This window comes from Balaenoptera musculus, chromosome 4 (genome assembly GCF_009873245.2).
Source record: "Balaenoptera musculus isolate JJ_BM4_2016_0621 chromosome 4, mBalMus1.pri.v3, whole genome shotgun sequence".
Classification (NCBI taxonomy): domain Eukaryota; kingdom Metazoa; phylum Chordata; class Mammalia; order Artiodactyla; family Balaenopteridae; genus Balaenoptera; species Balaenoptera musculus.
In genome coordinates, this window is record NC_045788.1 from 84,449,090 (window position 1) to 84,467,669 (window position 18,580).

The window sequence follows — 18,580 nt, forward strand, 5'->3', positions numbered from 1 at the left end:
CCTTCCACTTTCTTTTTCAAGATGGGGCAAGTTGTAGGCCTTACTCTGGCTACTGGAGGGATCTCAACATCTGCTAGTGAAGAAGACAAAGCTGCAGGGCCCCCTAAGGAGGAAGGGCAGGAGCGTTTCAGGACATGAAGCAAGGACGTGCCTCTATTCACATTGCCCACGATGACAGTAGGTTTACTGGCCCTTTTCCCATCTCAGCCCTGAGCAGTACCGGGATTCGCCGAAAAATAGACTTGCCTGTAGTCAACCACCACCTGCCCGACAACTCGGATTCAAAATCGGGGACCTGGCATTCTCAGCAAAGAAGCCTTCCGCCTTTCTTTCATTGCATGCTACAATCTTCTGATGCCTCCACCCAGGCAGGCCCTTTTCTGGGGGCCACATCCCTCCTGGGAGCCTCTGCTCTGTTGCTCTGTGACACCCCCCAACCCCAGCCTCCCAGACCGCGATCCTCTGTGACGCTTAGCGCCGCACACGGAAGGGATCGTCTGTCTGTCTAGACTGGGAGCTCCTTCGAGGGAGGACACCATGTCTTATTCATCTTTGCAGCCCCAGTGTAGAGCAGTGTCTGGCATGTGATCATCGGTAAATTTTCTTCATAGTGAACTGTGCGCGACATCGAGATGAATTAGACCTCCTACTCTCAGCGAGCGGACGACGTAGGTGTCTGAGATGGCACCCTCACGAGTTAACAATCAGGCCACGTGTGCTAACTGCACAGTAAAGGGCTGTGGGGCACAAAGGAAGTAAGAGTCGCTCCTGACTGAGAAAATCAAGCAAGGAAGCCTCCACGGAGGAGGCAGCACATAGACCGGGACATGATGAGGGGGTAGGTGGGACTGGCCAGTGCTTCTCGAAGCTCCACTGTGGATTCGATGGTGGAGACACCACACATGATGTGAGGCCACATTTTGTGCTCCCCACCGAGATCCCATACTTGGCCAACTACTTTGCTCTCTCCCCTTCTCTCGCTCACAGGAGACCCCAGCATCTGCTCCATCTCCAACCCTGACTTTGTCCTCTACTCTTCAGTGGTGTCCTTCTACCTGCCCTTTGGAGTGACTGTCCTCGTCTATGCCAGGATCTACGTGGTGTTGAGACAGAGGAGACGGAAACGGATCCTCACTCGACAGAACAGTCAGTGCATCAGCGTCAGGCCCGGCTTCCCCCAACAGGTAAGCACCCTGGAGGGGCAGAAGGAAGACGACACCCAGTCCCGTGGCCTCCAGCCTTGTGTCCAGCAGTGCATGCTTTTGCCTGTTCTGCCACGTCGGGGACACACATCTGATACCCACCTTTTAATCTGCAGATATTGGCTAGGCTTTAAAGGTAGGAAATCCAATCTCAAAAGTGCATTGATAGTCTTCCCTAGAGCACACTTGACTTAGCATGATGATAGGATAGTTTCTGGTCTTGTTCTGCTCCCCTTCAAAGTCTTTCATTGCCCCTAAATGGCCAGCTGTTCAGATGTCACACAGGTATGAAGTTTTAGTGTGGCAGCTTTACCATTCACTGATGCCGGGTTTCCAGGAATGACTTTTTGGTCAGATCATGACATTAGGAATCACTGGGGGTCCATTGAAACTTCCTGTCCTTTCTAGATCTGCCTCTGTGTTGAGGCACTAACCAGCCGAGGGAATGGGAGATGCTGATGACACATTTTATTAGGTCTTTCAAGGCTCTGAAAAGGAAGGTCACTGAAATCTTCTGATTGCTTGGGCTGTAAATTCTGCTCATTCCAGTGCCTGGCACATGCTTCAAGGTGTACTTGAAGCATGAATGGATGAATACCAATCCCTTGCAATCTGCTAGGGAAGAGACAGCAGGAATATTATACGGCTTCTGCCTTCATGTAGCTTAGAATCTTAGACAAGCCAATAAAACACACCTCCACCCAAAATGAATGAGCAGCCCAGCACTGACTGGGACGTTTGCCAAATGTGAGATGAAGACAACTAAGCATCTAAATATTAAATGCTGGAGAGGTTATGAGAAGATAAAGGTCAATATGCTCCGGAAAGGGCTTCATAGAGTAAGAATTGAGTTTGATGTTGAAGGCAGGTACACATTGGATGTCTAGATCAACCTATAATGACTTGAATGAGAATCAGAGCCTTGAACTCAATGTCCCAAGACTTACATAGAGCAAAATAATGGCCCCTATGAAATAGGACATCAGGACCCAAGACGGAGGATATGAACACACTGTATTCAAAGCCTTGTCACCTATATGGCCCAACTATATAGAGCTTAACCCACAACTGTTTCTCCTTCAACCCACCCTAGTCTTCCTGGCTACGGTTGCACCCTATGTGACAGTTTTTCAGTAAGGGCCAGATTTCCATCAGATGCCATGGGGAAAATGGTGAGTAAGCCATGCCTTTGACTGTAGGAAAAGAATAAGAGACCCTTTCTCAAGACATTGGCTTGACTTAATTCCGCTTCCACCCCAAAATCAAATTTAGCGCCAACCTCACACTTGCATCTGTAATAAATAACAGATCTGAGATTCTGCCTGATTTGAGCTTCAGAATAGGCATTATCAAATAATATTCCAAAAGCATATGACTGTTGGGCTAGATCCCAGTGACCAGAGCCAATGACTCTTGGATGTGTTGTGAAGATACCATCCAGAACAACCTGCATTAGAGGAAACAGGGCATCGCTGAAACAGACATGGGCAGATCCAAGAAAAGCCGAAAAGGGAGACTAATGGGAAACTTTCAAGTGCCTTATTTGCCATTAAATATGGGGAAAACTGAGACAATTTCATAGTCACCCTGATTCTTATTCTTCCAATTCAAACCAGCCCTGCCGCACTAAGAAAGCCAAGTGCTGCATGGAGCCTGAAGGTGTTAGATAAAAGACCAGTATTCCTCTCCCTGAGCTCCACAGCCAAGTAAATATTAGGAATGAAGCTTCAAAAACCCATAATGATGAATGTCTAAGCCTTGTCTAATCTCCGTATAGTTAATTAACCACTTTTATACGGGCCGGATGTAGCTGTTACAGACTCTTGCTGTAAATGATTTTTTTTATAGATAAGAGATTTAAAGTCCGAGAAGGCTCCAAGGCCAAAAGAAGGAAAAGTGGTGACTACAGAGGAGAGATTGAAGAGTCAAGAAGCTGGCATTGCCTGGAGTGTGGAGAATTAGGTTCTGTCCTGCCATCTGGGAGTGGAGGGCTCTGCCAGCCAGATCCAAAGCAATCCAATGTTTCTTCATGTCAGTCATGGAGGTGGTGATAAAAGTTTTCAGAAAGAGCTGAAAAATACACTCATCAATATAGAATCTTGGAAGAATCACTTTCCTTCTACATGACTGAATTTCCAAATCTGTGAAATGGAGACAAGCTGTACTAGATCAATGTTCTCAAATCTGAGATTTCATAAATTTTTTTTTTTTTGACTGTGCTGGGTCTTCGTTGCTGTGTGGGCTTTCTCCAGCTGCAGCGAGCGGGGCCTACTCTTCGCTGTGGTGCATGGGCTTCTCATTGCAGTGGCTTCTCTTGTTGCAGAGCATGGGCTCTCGACACGCGGGCTTCAGTCGTTGCAGCACGCAGGCTCAGTAGTTGCGGCACGCGGGTCCTAGAGCGCAGGCTCAGTAGTTGTGGCACATGGGCTTAGTTGCTCCGCGGCAAGTAGGATCTTCCCGGACCAGGGATCAAACCCATGTCCCCTGCATTGGCAGGTGGATTCTTAAGCACTGCGCCACCAGGGAAGTCCCAAATCTGAGATTTCATAAGCATTCTCAAAAATTTGTCCCTAGTCCTTTAGTTTCAGAAATAATGCATCTTTTAGAAGATCACTAGATGCCAGCTCAATCATAAAATATAATCTTGGTTACAAATGGTCATTCAGATAAAACACAGTATACTTACATTAATTATTAGAAAATTCCATCAAAATGAAAACCAAATTTTTAAAAAAGTATGTTATGATAGAATTCCTACAAACACCTCTGTGGAGCACAGTTTTTAAAACACTAAATAATCTTGAAGCCCACTTACATTCATTCATTCATTCATTTATTCAACAATGCTTCTAAGTTTGTACAGTGTACCAGCCCTGTGTGTCTAGAAAACTATGATTCCTTGAACTAAGGAGAGACTAGTGAATGTTCTTGGTTGTTGACACTGACTAACTTATGTAAAAAAGGAATTTACTGGAAGGATATCAAGTAGCTCAGACTCAATGAGAACGCTGAAGAACAGCTTCAGAAGACGCTGTTCATGCCTAAGGAAGAATCTGGTTCAAATACCTAGGACACTGGACATTGACCGTCCCCACTGCTAGATGAATTCTGAAGTCTCCCTGCTTCGTGAGCTCTAATTCAAGGTTGTAGGTGTGAATCTCCAATTGGCTGGGCTTGGTTCAGGTACCAGAGTTCTAGCTGCCCAGTGGGGAGGTCGGGGAGAGTGAATATCTGGCTTTTATGGCTTTGGTAAGGGTGCTGGGGAGTCCTGCCTTCTACTCAAGATTGACACAGCATCTGATTTTTCAAACATGGAAAGAAGTTCAGACGTTGGCACACACACGTCCTCCCAAAATACCAGAAACTTTCACATATCTTCAGTTTTCTACTCTCAGAGTCTGCTCATCCCAAACCTGTTTCTTTTCATTTCTTTTCTGTTTTACAAATGAGGCTCAGAGGCATTTAATTAACTTGCCCAGGATGCATCAACTAAGTAGGAAGCTGAGATGAAAATCCTGGGTTTTTTAAACTTTTTATTATTGAAAATTTCAAAACTAAAAAAGTAGAAAGACAAATATAACTAAGCCTTCAGTAGTCATCAGCCAGCTCCAGCAATTATCAACTCATGGCCCCGTCTTCTTTCAACTACACTCCCACCTATATTCACACACCCCCACTGGATTGTTATGAAGCAAATCTCAAACATAATAACATTTCAGCCAAAAATATTTCTCTAAGACTCTCTAAAGGATATGGGCTCTTTTATAAAACACGTAACCACAATACCACATCACACTAAAAAATTTAATAATAATTCCCTACTATCATTAAATATCCAGTCAATGTTCAAATTTCCCCAATTGTCTTACAGATTTCTTATAGTTGGTTTATTTGAATCAAAATTCAAATAAGACCCATACCTTGTAAGTGGTGGTGGTGTTGTCACTGCAATTTATTTGTTGAAGAAACTGAGTCATTTGTCTTATCATTTTCCACTTTCCAGATTTTTCTGCTTACATCTCAATGGTGCCATTTAACATTTTCCTCTGTATATCCAGGTCATTCTACCTTAAAAAGGCCAGGCTATAATTCTATGCTACCCTCCTCAAGGGATTATTGTGATTCTCAGATGTTCTTTATGTGGTAGGTGCTTTTGAGTTGTAAAGGCAGAAGCAGATTTTGTTTACCTTAACTTCCCATGAGCCCACCACTCTCAGATGCACCCTCTGTAGGTTTCACACAATGATGGCTTCTTCTTCCTTCATTGCATTCTGTTTCCCTTTCAGGAACATTCAGAAGATAAACAATATCCCCAGAAATGTCAGGACCCTCTCTTGTTACACCTACAGCCCCTTTCCCCTGGTCAGACACACATGGAACTGAAGCGCTACTACAGCATCTGCCAAGATACTGCCTTGGGAAGACCAGGCTTCCAAGAAGGGGAAGGAGAGTTGAAAAGGGAGGGGAGGACTCAGAACTCCCTCAGCCCCACCATGGCACCTAAGCTCAGCTTAGAGGTTCGAAAACTCAGTAATGGCAGGCTGTCGACATCCCTGAAGCTGGGCCCCCTGCAACCTCGGGGAGCGCCGCTGCGGGAGAAGAAGGCAACCCAGATGCTGGTCATGGTGCTTGGTGAGTCAGGTTAAGTTGGGATGGGTTGGATTACGTTGGGTTAGGTTGAGTTCAGTGGAGCTGGTGGAGGATACTAAGGTAACCATATTTAACAGAAATTGGAAATCCAACGACTGTAATATTTATAAATGTTTATAATGTAAATGAAAAGAGTTTGTGAATAAATCTTAACTCTGGTGGAAATTCAAAACACCTAGACTGAAATTTATGAAACCAAACAAGTCACGTAATTGAGCTGTGTTTCGTGTCTATCACTTGGAATTATAATGGATAAATCAAATAATAAGTAAGATAATGATTCATTAAAAGCATCTGGCACATACTGGATATTTCCTGCCTGCTTACCTATTTTAAAATATTAAGTGAAAAATGTGAGGATGCAAAAAGACTACTGTCATATGGTGTTATAACATCTAGATTATTTTAAATACAGAGAAAAAAAGACTGAAAATTAATTCACTCAGATGTCAAAAGTGATTGATTGTCTTTGTGTGGTGGGTGATTATTTCACTTCTTTCTACTTTTGCATATTTACCCAGTTTTCCATAGTGTATAAAATCAGGGCTGGTTTTTATAGTAGAAAAATATAAATTTATTTAAATAAAGAAATTAAAAATTGATAAGTCGCGGTACCATACAGAGTTAGTGAAGGTGAACATATCCTGTTCACTGTCACAGACAAGCCCCAAACTACTCATGTCTTAGGGACTTCTCATATCCAGGGAACCTCTATGTTAATCCCCTCAACAACCTTAACTATATGAATTGCATCTTTAAGGTCTTTTTTCCTATCAGTGCCTGGGAACATGTCTTGCATGGATAGACATAAAATAAATATTTGAATTGAATTGAGAAGTAGAAAAGACTAGCGAAGGACTATCTAAAGATCAAACCAGAAAACTGATTTAGGAACAAAGGCTTGGGATGAATCAAAGATATTAGCATCTAGTTTTCTCACCTAAAAAAAAAAAAAGTGACTAATCACACCTGCTTCATAGGGTTGGTGTAAAAATTAAAAGGGTATATGAAACTTCCAGCATAGTAGCTGCCGTAAAGTAGACAACTGTGACTCATTTCCATGTTACAACAAAGGGAGTAAACGAACCCCTGACCCAGTTTTTCTCTTCCTTTGCAACCTAGGGACCTTCATTGTCTGCTGGCTGCCCTTCTTCTTGACCCACATTCTCAATGCCCACTGCCAAGCATGCCACGTGTCCCCAGAGCTCTACAGTGCCACCACGTGGCTGGGCTACGTGAACAGCGCCCTGAACCCTGTGATCTATACCACCTTCAACATCGAGTTCCGAAAAGCCTTCCTCAAGATCCTGTCTTGCTGAAGGAGGAGAGAAGACTCCCTGTGCCCACCTTTAGTTGCCAGGCCACCGGGCCACTGGCCAGGACCTGCTCAAAATGACAGTGCGATGTCTGCTGGCATGTGGCAGGAAGAAGATTCCTGAAGGCAAGATGTCCCTGAGTAGCAGGTGTAACCAACTGCTTCCTCCAGAACAGAGAGTTCTACCTCCCCACCTAAACTCTGACTTCACTCTGGCAACCTTCAAGTCGTTCGGGGGCCCCCAAGTGATAAGCAGTAATTCGGCGAGAAGCTGATAGAACATGACTCCACACACAAACACAATTTTCATCAGAGGCATGATTCATTATAGTGAAGGAAAAATGAACAGATCTCATAATTCTCAACTTGCCAAGGGTCCTTGAAATCTCAGCCAGTAAACTGTCTTGCAGACAGCCAGTCTCACTTCCTTCAAACTTCTAATTAACTGTCAGGCTAACCTTGTACTTTCATGGGCCCACTCTCTTTGGTCATTCCTTTCATTCATTGCATCCTGAAATATAATAGCAAGGTCAGTGCTTCCACCTCTCTGTAGAATCTGATTGGCTACATTTGATTTGGGAAATTCCTCACCCTGAGGGAAACATGGTCCCACACTGGCACCTGGGCTTCCTTTTCAAACCTTGCTCCCCCTGTATTTTAGCCCTAGCTAAGAAGCCCCTTTGATTCCATTTCCTTACTCTCAGAGTCTCAGTTCCAGAGTAATTTAAGATGGGAATGTTAAGTGACAAAGGAATGACAATGCCCACTACAGTATCACTGTTGAATCTTGTGGTTCAGAGCGTGCTTTAGATGTGTTTTCATAACGCTGTGAGGTTTTCCTACCCAGGCATCTCCATCTCCTGCTTAACAGAGATCCAATACTTTCAGACCCTGAAACCCATTAACTATTAAGCGTCTACAAGGTGCCATTCACCTCCCAGGTTCTGGATATATGACATTGAATAAGACAGCTCCTGCACTCAAGGAGCCCACCGCCTGCTCCTGTATTTGGCAGTTTACTTGTCTAAGGGTGGTAGGGACCCACCTAAACTGCCAGAGGAGCCCAGAACTGAGACAGACTAGCTGTCCAAAGCCATCATATGGACAGTCTTTGTAAAGTCCTAATGCAGATGCTAAACATTATCCTCTCACAATTGAGATGAAAGGTGTAATAGAAACAATGTGTAAATGTCATTCAAAATTGCATTTATAAGAAACTTGAATATCCTCACATTTACCTTTTCACCTACAGAAGCTATTTCTTATTGATTACAGAATCAAGATACAATCTGTGGATAATTTATGAAATGTTATCATCCTGAGCTTCAATAAATTTACTGTTAAGACCTGTTAGTGCATAGGCGTGACAGATACCGGCTGCAATGCTGTTAAAACCTCAAAATACACAGGAATTTTGTATGGAATCCGAGGCATCTCTTGCCCCTTCTTATTCCTCTAACCCTTAAGTGTATAAGGAGGAAATATATACACCCCCCCCCCACCAGGGAGTCAGTTATGTTACTCCTGAATGCTTTTAATGCCAATATTTTTAAATGTTATCTTTGATAACAATGCTGTCTGCCCACTAGTTCTTGTACCTGGAGCCACCTAGCTCAACAGGTTTATGGTACAAGCAGAACTAGGGACTGAGACAATTAAATATCAGAAGAAGTCAAAGTACGTGATTCCTAAGTTTTTTCAAGCAAAATAAACAGCAAATGGGTGGGAGAGTGGGGTGAAAGACCACAGAATTTCATGTCAAAATCAGAGTTCTAAAGAGAGAAATATAAACAGCATCAGTATTCATATATTTGTGAGGAAAAGTGATAGCAAATATTTTTGTTGCATTTCTTTACATCAGGTCATCCAACCCTTATGATGACTTTAGGAAGATAAACATCATTTTGTAGGTGAGGAAACTGAGGCAGAGGGAGGTTAAGAAATTTGCCTCAGGTCACACAGTCAGTAAGTGGCAGAGCCGGGATTCAAGGGCATGCCTGCCTGATTCCCAAGCTCATGCAATTAACCACTATGGTGCACTGCCTCCCACCAGAGTGGCAAAGGGGTGGGGAGAAAAAGATGGAGCAAGATCTCTGGGAGAGCCTCACCCTGCCCCACCTACCTCTGCCTTAGACTTTCCTGAGAACCCAGCCCAAGGCATTACTCTCACTCTCCTGCCATATTCAACCTCTGAACCAGTCACATGGGACATGCATAACCTATTTTTATAGAATCATGGAACAGACCCGAGGGAGTATTTGGTCCTACCCTCTCCTTCATTTACAGAAAAGGAAAGCGAGGCCAGGAATTGCTGTCCCGTGGTTGGATAATGACACACGAGTATTCAAATCCGCTGAATCCTAGTTCAGTGCTCTTTCTACTTTACCCCACTCCCTGAGAAGCCCATAAAAACTATAAACTCGGGCTTCCCTGGTGGCGCAGTGGTTGAGAGTCTGCCTGCCAATGCAGGGGACACGGGTTCGAGCCCTGGTCTGGGAAGATCCCACATGCCGCGGAGCAACTAGGCCCGTGAGCCACAACTACTGAGCCTGCGCGTCTGGAGCCTGTGCTCCCCAACAAGAGAGACCGCAATAGTAAGAGGCCCGCGCACCGCGATGAAGAGTGGCCCCCGCTTGCCACAACTAGAGAAAGCCCTCGCACAGAAACGAAGACCCAACACAGCCATTAAATAAATAAATAAACAAATACTTAAAAAAAACAAAAAAACCCAAAAAACTCCATACAGATACAAGGATAAAATCGTATTGTCATCTCCATCGTTAAACTGAGAGGCACTTTTTCCCCTAGATAGTATCTATTAGGAGACAACATCTCCTTCCCAGGATTTTCTCCTGATCCAGGAAGAGCCTCCTAGGGGAATCCCAAGCACATCTCCCAAGCACTCACTTCAGCCTCTTCATCCTGGGATTCTGCATTCTATCTCTTCCAACTCTACATTCCCAACATGAATCAGTACGCTTGACCTCAGAGCTTGCTACTTTCAGAGCCAGTATGACTCTGGAGAGATGTTGGCCTGAGTAAAGCAGAGCAGAGTTCTTGGGGCAAACCAGGTCTGGAGCCCAAAGTCATCTCACAGCAGTCCATTCTACTTGGGTGAAATGCAAACAGCATCGAAATCCAAACAGATTACAATCAACATTCAACTCTAGACCTTAAGTAAATATTTTCTTCTTCTAAGACACCATCCTGAAAAAATTCCATTCATCACTCATTTATTAAATCAGTCCCTTATTCAATAAATAGATTGATTACCTTCCATGTGTTCGGCATGATGCTTGGTGCTGGGAACATGATCAAGGAAGACATAGTCCTTGCTTTCAGAAGCCTGTAGACCACTGGGGAGGTAGAATTTCTGTGTACAGTGATGACCTGCTTGTCATCTATAATAAAGGGAATTCATGGTGTCTGGAAATCCCATATTCCGCCTTGAGAAGGCTTCGCAGACGTGTTGACAGGGTTGAGACAAAATGAAAAAGTAGGAAGAGTGTTCTCGGCAGAGAAAACCTCTGAAAAGTTAAAGAAACAAACAAGCAAGGAACATGCAAGGAATCTCAAATAATGCCAACTGGCTGTAGAGAAGAGAGCCTACAGATAGCACAGGAAAGGAAAGGGACGCATCTTTGGAGACATCCTCTGGCTCTGCTCAGGTGGCAGCTGAGCTGGTGGTGACACCTCTCACAGAAAATCTCAAGATTTTGCCTCCACTTTCCTCCAGGTGGGCAACGCGCATCACAGAACATTTATCACTGACTAACTTAACTACCTCTCTCTGAGCTGCAGTCAATTTCAGCAAACACAGAATTTGATTCGAATTCTCTGCTCTTTTCTCTACAAGATGAGGGATGGCTGGTTGGGTGGCTGTAGAGTCAAAGATGGCTAAAATAAGGCAGTTCAGAGAGTTTAGGTCAGAAATCAAGGGAGGTCAGGCAGAGAGATTTGTTTTTCTGAATGCTTGGGTCGGAGAGACAGGTTAAGGGATTCGCTAAAAACTGGCTGTTTCCTGGAGATCCTGACTCCCAGGCCTGTGCTCTGATCATATGGTATCTGCTGACATCAGAAAACTGAAAAAGCTTAATTTGAATCAACACACAGAGAGCAGAGAGCAGATGACAGGCAATTAATTTGATTCCTCCTTTCTACCTAATTCTCTCCTCATCAGCTTAGAAAGGGAGTGAGTTTCCATGACTACCTCCTGACACGGAGACTCAGTTGAGGGTGATGCCAGGCAGCTCAGCTTTGTAGCACACACTGGCAGAGGCCGAACCTGAAGTCTGTGCCAAGCACAAGACCTGGGACCTCTCGCTCCACCTACCCTCACCTCAGTTAATCACCCAGCCTCCGCCATTGTGCATCAAGTCCCTGCTTTGTGCAGTCTGCTGGGTACTGGGATGAGCGGAGAGATGGCCATAGGCCACTGAGGATGGATGTGCCCCAGAGAGGGGGCTAGGCTGAACCCAAGGTTCCTCTGACCAGCTTATGGGAAAAACAATGGACAGAAATGAATCAAAGACTGGAAGACTAGCAGGGGCAAGCGACCTTGGGCAAGTGTTTCACCTCTATGAATTCCAACCTCCTCATTAGTAAAATGGTGACCTGAAGGCCTAGCTTTCTTCATAGACCATTTAAAGATTAAATAGCTAATATTAAAAGTGCTTTGTTAACTACAAAGCTCTAACGAATGTAAGAGATTATTATTATTATTATTATTATTATTATTGATATTATTATTATTATTTCCCCCCTAAGCAGCTGTTGCTACCCTAACTATCTGGTTCACAGCCCACCTTTCTTTCTCTTTGCTGATTCTCTAATAGTCTCAAGTTATTAGACATAATCTGCTCAGCCTCCCACTTGAAACTGATTTTTCTCTTGTCTTTTATTCCCCAAATGTGCCCAAGATACTTGGCTGAATTTGTAGTCAGATTGTTAGGCAATTGGCTAGTCCCTTTCCCTGTTCACACAGCCAAGTACACAAGTGTGGCATGATCTAACACCAGACTGACGGCAGATGCTCGCTTGCTAAAGTGACCTCAGGGCCTGTCTTCCTCTCCTGGCCAGGAAAAAGCAGCAGAACACATCTGTTCCTTAGGATTTTCCAGCTTTGCTCCTCATGACATCTGAACCAAACATGCTTTTCTCTTCCTCCATCTCTTCCTTCCTGAGACAAGTGCATTGGATCTGGTGCAGTAGTTTCCTGGGGCTACTGTAACAAATTACTACAAACTGGGTGGCTTAAAACAACAGAAGTTTATTCTTTCACAGTTCCGGGAGCTGGAGTCCAAAGCCAAGGTGCTGGCAGGGCCATGCTCTCTCCAAAGGCTATAAGGGAAGATCCTTTGTTGCCTCTTCCTAGTTTCTGGCAGCTGCCAGCAATCCTTGGTGTTCCATATCTTGTGGCAGCGTGACTCCAATCTCTGCTTCCATCTTCATATGGGGTTCTCTCCTGTGTGTCCATGTCCAAATTTCACTCTTCTTGTAAATTATTGAATTAGGTCCCACCCTAATCTAATATAACCCCATCTTAACTCAATTACATCAGCAAAGACCCTATTTCCAAATAAGGTCACATTTACAGGTTCTGGGGAATTAGAACTTCAACATATCTTTTTGTGGGAACACAAATAAATCCATAAGCTATGGTGAAAGTGATCTGAAAGGCAGGAGAACTTGGAACTTGGACGACTTGGGGAAGTGTACAAAGCTCTGTCATTCAGAATATAAGAGGTCTGATTTCAGCCTTGGCATGTAGCCCTTTTAGCAGCCCAAGTCAAATCTGCAGACTTCCTGGAACTCAACTTTCTTATCAGTAAAAGTGATAAGTCTGAATTTCTAAGCTATGACGAGACAAGTTAAAATAATTCTAGAAGGATATAAATTATCTTCTGAGTCCTAAAAGCCTACAAATATGCTTATTAATAAAAGTCAAAACTGTTCAGAAACAACTCTTAGTTGCTTCTTTGTGTCTTAAGAAAATAAAATAATTCAACAGCAATTAGGGGCTGAGGAGGAAAGCTGAGGGAATATCATGTAGGTCTCCTACTCCATGTAGCACCACTTCAGACTGACTAAGGTGGAGAAGGGCGTTTTTTCCTTTAAGAAAAACAAACATAATTGAGTCTTGCATTATAGTTTGAGCAGACTCCATAAAACTCCATAGTAAAGACTTAAAGAGCTTACAATTCGGGCTTCCCTGGTGGCGCAGTAGTTAAGAACCCGCCTGCCAATGCAGGGGACACGGGTTCAAGCCCTGGTCCGGGAAAATCCCACATGCGCGGAGCAACTAAGCCCGTGAGCCACAACTACTGAGCCCACATGCCGCAACTACTGAAACCTGCATGCCTAGAGCCCGTGCTCTGCAACAAGAGAAGCCACCGCAATGAGAAGCCCATGCACCACAACAAAGAGTAGCCCCCGCTCACTGCAACTAGAGAAAGCCCATGTGCAGCAAGGAAGACCAAACACAGCCAATAAATAAATGAATAAATTTATTTTTTAAAAAAAGCTTGCAATTCATCACAGTGTATAATAATGGGATTTGAGAGTTGGAGGGGACTTTACTCCAATCCCCTGGTTATTGTAGAAATTCTAACATCTCTGATTCGTTATCACCCAGCTGTATTAAGGAGCTGGCTCACTTCTTTCCAGACATATAACAAGTTATCCTTTAGAAAATCCCGCCCTCTTTTAAGCGAAAATTTGCCTTCTTATAAAATCCACCTTTTGGTCCCTACTCTCTTCTGTTCCATCTTCTCAATGATAGCCTTTGTGCGATTAAGACAGCTCTCCAAAGTTTCAATCCCTATATCTCTACTTCAAGTTACATTTTCTTACACTATCTTGGTTGCTTTCCTCTGGATGTAACCATGTTGTTAGTGTTTCTCTTAAAATATGAGGCCACAAATAGAATCCAATCTCCTAAATATTGTTTAACCAGTTCAGAGCACCATGGACTCATTATTCCGCATGATTGGTATATTCCATTTTTAATGACCCAACTCAAATTGCATAGACTCTTAGGGCTCATATTGAAACTCTAAGAAGGAAATTTGCATCCTGAATGGATAAATTTAATGGGGTATGCCTTAAGGAGCAACACCTATACTTGAAGGAAGTAGGATTCAGCAGAGGGAGGAATTGAACAGTGTTGCAGTCACACAACAATCTTAGATGATCCTACAGGGAGTTCTGGAGGGAGCAGGGTGTTTGTGGTCCCAACCAGTAATTGGATGCACGCTACCTCTGGGAAGGAGGCATGACTTAGACAAGGAAGCTCTCTTCAGTGGAAAGGTTTCAGCGGTCAACACTCCTAGCAACTGGGGGAATAAATTCCTCAGTCCGGAAGAGTGATCTGGGTGGCACACCACAGGATCCACTACAGTTCACCCTTTATGCCATTCGGCTTCACTTTTCCTCATATAGTAAATTCTAAAAACAGCTTCCTCAGGAATCTAGTTGTTCTCTTCCTATGGAAAGTTAGTGGAATGGACTATAATCTCTGCCACAGCAAATGGTTTCAAAGACAAGGTAATTCTCATCATTTCCCTTTCTACTGTCTATTCTAGATTCCCCTCACTATTGATTATCACTCTACTGGTCCAGGTGGCTTACCTGGTGGAGTGATCCTGAGGGACATGGCAACTTTCTCAGGCCGTGGCTGCTACACTTATCCATTACCATCAAAATAAACGAAGGAATACAAAGAGATACCTCAGTGGATCATCCAGGTAGCAGATGTATTCTTCCCTGTCACCATTGTGTAACAACATCCCTAACTTCTCCTAATGATCAGGATTCAATTATCCAGGATGCTCCATCACTTGCCTGTTGGTATCCTGGCACAAGGAGCTCTAAATGACTAGGTGGAAACTATAACTTAAAGCTTAATGGGATTCTCATCCCCTAGTGGACATGTTCCCCCTTTAAAAACAAGGACCTTTACCTCAAAAAGTTAAATATAGCATTGCTATATGATCCAGCAATTCCACTCCTATGTATATACCCCCCAAATTGAAAACAAATGTTCAAATCCTTGCATAGAAATATTCATAGTAACATTATTCATAATAGCTAAAATTATATGTGATATATATATCACATATATAGTATATATGATTCCATTATATAGATAATATATATACCACATATATTATATATAATTCCATTTTACATATATATATGTAAAATGGAATATTATCCAGCCATAAAAAGGAATGAAGTACTGATACATGTTACAATGCAGGTGAACCTCGAAAACATTATGCTAAATGGAAGAGGTCAGACACAAAGGTCACATATTGTATGATTTCAATTATATGAAATATCCAGAATAGGTAAGTCCACAGAGACAGAATAATGATTGGTGGCTTCCAAGGGTAGATAGGGAGGGAATGGGGAGTAACTGCTTAATTGGGTACATGATCTTCTTTGGGGGTGATGAAAATGTTTTGGAACTAGATAGAGGTAGTGGTTGCACAGTTGATAGATGTACTAAATGCCACTGAATTGTTCACTTCAAAATGGTTAATATTATGTTATGGGAATTTCACCTCAATATTTTTTTTTTTTATTTTAAAAAGAAATAAAAATGAACAAGGACCTAGAGATCCCATGTTCTTGGATTGGAAGACTCAGTATTGTTAAGATGGCAGTTCTCTCTCCAAATTGATCTATATATTTCATGTAATCCATCTCAAAAGTCCAGCAGACCTTCTTTTTTTTTCTTTATCAGAAACTTATAAGCAGATTGTAAAATTTATATGGAAATGCAAAAGTTTCAGAATAGCCAAAATTATTTTTGAAAAGAAGAACAAAATTGGAGAATGTTTACTTTCCAATTTCAAAACTCACTATAAAGCTACAGTTATCAAGATAATATGGTATTGGCATAAGAATAGATATATAGATAACTGAACAGAATTTAAAGTCTAGAAAGAAATCCTTACATTTATGGTTAATTGATTTTCAAAAAAAGGCAATCTGTTAATGAAAGGAGAGCCTTTTAAACAAATGGTGTTAGGACAGTTGGATATTCATATGCATAAACATGAAATTAGACCATCCCCCCAAATTAATTCAATATGGATCATAGAATTAAATGTAGGAGCTAAACAATAAAACTTTTAAAAGAAAACCTAGGTAGAAGTCCTTGGACCTTAGGATAGACAAAGATTTCTTAGATATAACACTATAAGCACCTTAAAAAAGAAAAAAGGTGATAAATTGATCTTGTGAAAATTTAAAACTTTGCACTTCAAAAGACACTAATTAGAAACAGCAGACTGGCTTGCAAAATATTTTCAAAACACATATCTGATAAAGAACTTGTATCCAGAATATACAAAGTACACTTACAACTCAATAATAAGAAGACAACTCAATCCAAAAATGGCAAAATATTTTAATGGATATTTTACTGAAAAAGAGAGAAAAATTGCTTATAAATACATGAAAAAGACACTCATCATTTTCATTAGAGAATGACTAAAAAATTTTTAAAAGGACAGACAATAACAAATGTTGGAGAGGAGGTGGAGAAATGAGAATCCTCATACATTGCTGATAGGAATGTAAAATAATGCAGTCACTTTGGAAAACAGTTTGGCAGTCTCTTACAAAGTTAAATACAAATTTACCGTATCATCAGGTGATTCTGCTCCTGGGTATCTATCCAAGAGAAAGTAAATAAAACAAATATCCACACAAAGACTTGCACATTATATTCTTTGCAGCATTATTCATAATAGCCAAAAGTTAAAAACAACCCAAATGTCCATCAACTGGTGAATGGATAGACAGATTGTGGTGTATCTGTACAACAAAATATTATTCAATGATGGAAAGTAACAAACTGGTTGTACATGCTGTGACATGGACAAATGTCAGAAACTTTCACTAAATGAAAAAAGCAAGCCACAAGAGACTATGTATTGTATGATTCTGTTTATATGAAATGTCCAAAAAGGCAAATCTACAGAGAAAGAGAGAAGATTAGTGGTTGCCTGGGGCAGGGAGATGTAATGGGCATGAGGATCTTATTGGAATGATACAAATGTTTTAAAACTGATTTATTGTAATGGTTGTACAACTTGGTAAACTTACTAAAAATCACTGAATTATACACTTGAAGTATGTGAATTACACACTATGTAAAATATGCCTCAATAAAAATGTTTTTTAAAAAAAGGCCTGTAAATCTGCAGAGTCCCGAATAGCAGGGACAAGAAGTACAAAATTCCTCAAGTGCATCAGAGAGAATAATGTTAAGCAGTGGTGCTTGTACTTCTACTTCTCATTTCCCAGATCCATGTATTTTACTGATTGGATTGGCATCATATAAGGGTCTTTGATTTAGAGAATATACTCTATCTGAAGTCTGGTGCCCATCATCAGAAGGCATCATCTCCAAGCTGATGCCTCTATCGTGCATCCAAAAAGCTGTTGCACATCCATTAGACTAGCAGCTTCTGGGAGGTGTAATATGTGATAGAAACAGTGGATCACATGGTCATGTGCATACGGCCATCCCTCCATCCATACAAGCAATTACCAGGGTCTGAGGTAATGTTTGTCAGGATTCTATTCCAGTGGATCAAGTACCACATAAGCACTGTTGGGCTAAGATTGTATGAGTAGGAAAGGTAAATCCATACTGGAATATGTGTCAATTCACTCATTTCCTATCAAGAGGAATCACAAGATGGAAGGGTCCATTGTAATAAACTTTCCATTAAGGAGCTGATGGGTCTCTTCAAGAGGTGGAGCCATATTGGGAGCTCATTGCTGGTGTTTTTTGCTGGTAGGCTGGATATTCAACAGTGGCAATAATTAGATCAGACTTAGATAGCTGGAGCCCATGTTTTGGGGCCATGCGTAGCCTCCATCCTTGCTACCATTTCACAGGCCATGTTTGTTGTACTTGTCCATTACCATCATATTTGGGCAACTGAGTATTCTTTTCTGTCTCCATTATGTAAGAGCAGAACCGTCTTCTCCTGGTGATAAAGGTCAGTGAGCCTTGCTAGGATGGCGGCTCCATTTCTTGCCTACTAGTGCATTAATGTGCCTTTTGTGCCAGCACTGATAGAAGTTGGTTGACATCAACTAGCTAAGACATTCTGTTTCTTAGGTTGTAAAGCATCAACTGGCCAAATCATTCACTACTGCCCATGAGTGATATATATTCTTACCTCAAAGTATTTCTCTTGACAGGCATACTACCTGAGGCTTTGTCCCTTAAAAAGAATTCCCCTCATCCTTGGATTAAGTCTGTAACGCTCTAAAATCCATCCTGGCAAGGGGAATGGAATACCATGATTGGTTTAGCCTTAAGCCAGTCATTTGCAATGGAATCGATGTCAGGCTTCCTGATCCATAGTTGGTAGAATTTAATCTG

General features: G+C 42.1%; 1 protein-coding gene across 2 annotated transcripts in view; it reads left to right on the forward strand.

Moving 5' to 3' along the window:
• Window positions 1-7,171, forward strand: part of DRD3 (dopamine receptor D3) — a 36,546-nt gene extending 29,375 nt beyond the window's left edge. Inside the window, exons 4-7 of one of the 2 annotated variants that reach the window (XM_036851109.1) lie at window positions 988-1,184; window positions 5,552-5,687; window positions 5,787-5,834; window positions 6,975-7,171. In XM_036851109.1, the coding sequence (XP_036707004.1) occupies window positions 988-1,184; window positions 5,552-5,687; window positions 5,787-5,834; window positions 6,975-7,171 (578 nt within the window). Of the gene's footprint in view, window positions 1-987; window positions 1,185-5,551; window positions 5,835-6,974 lie in introns of both variants that reach the window. The other variant, XM_036851108.1, reaches the window with a different exon arrangement.
• The last annotated feature ends 11,409 nt before the right edge of the window (window positions 7,172-18,580 follow it).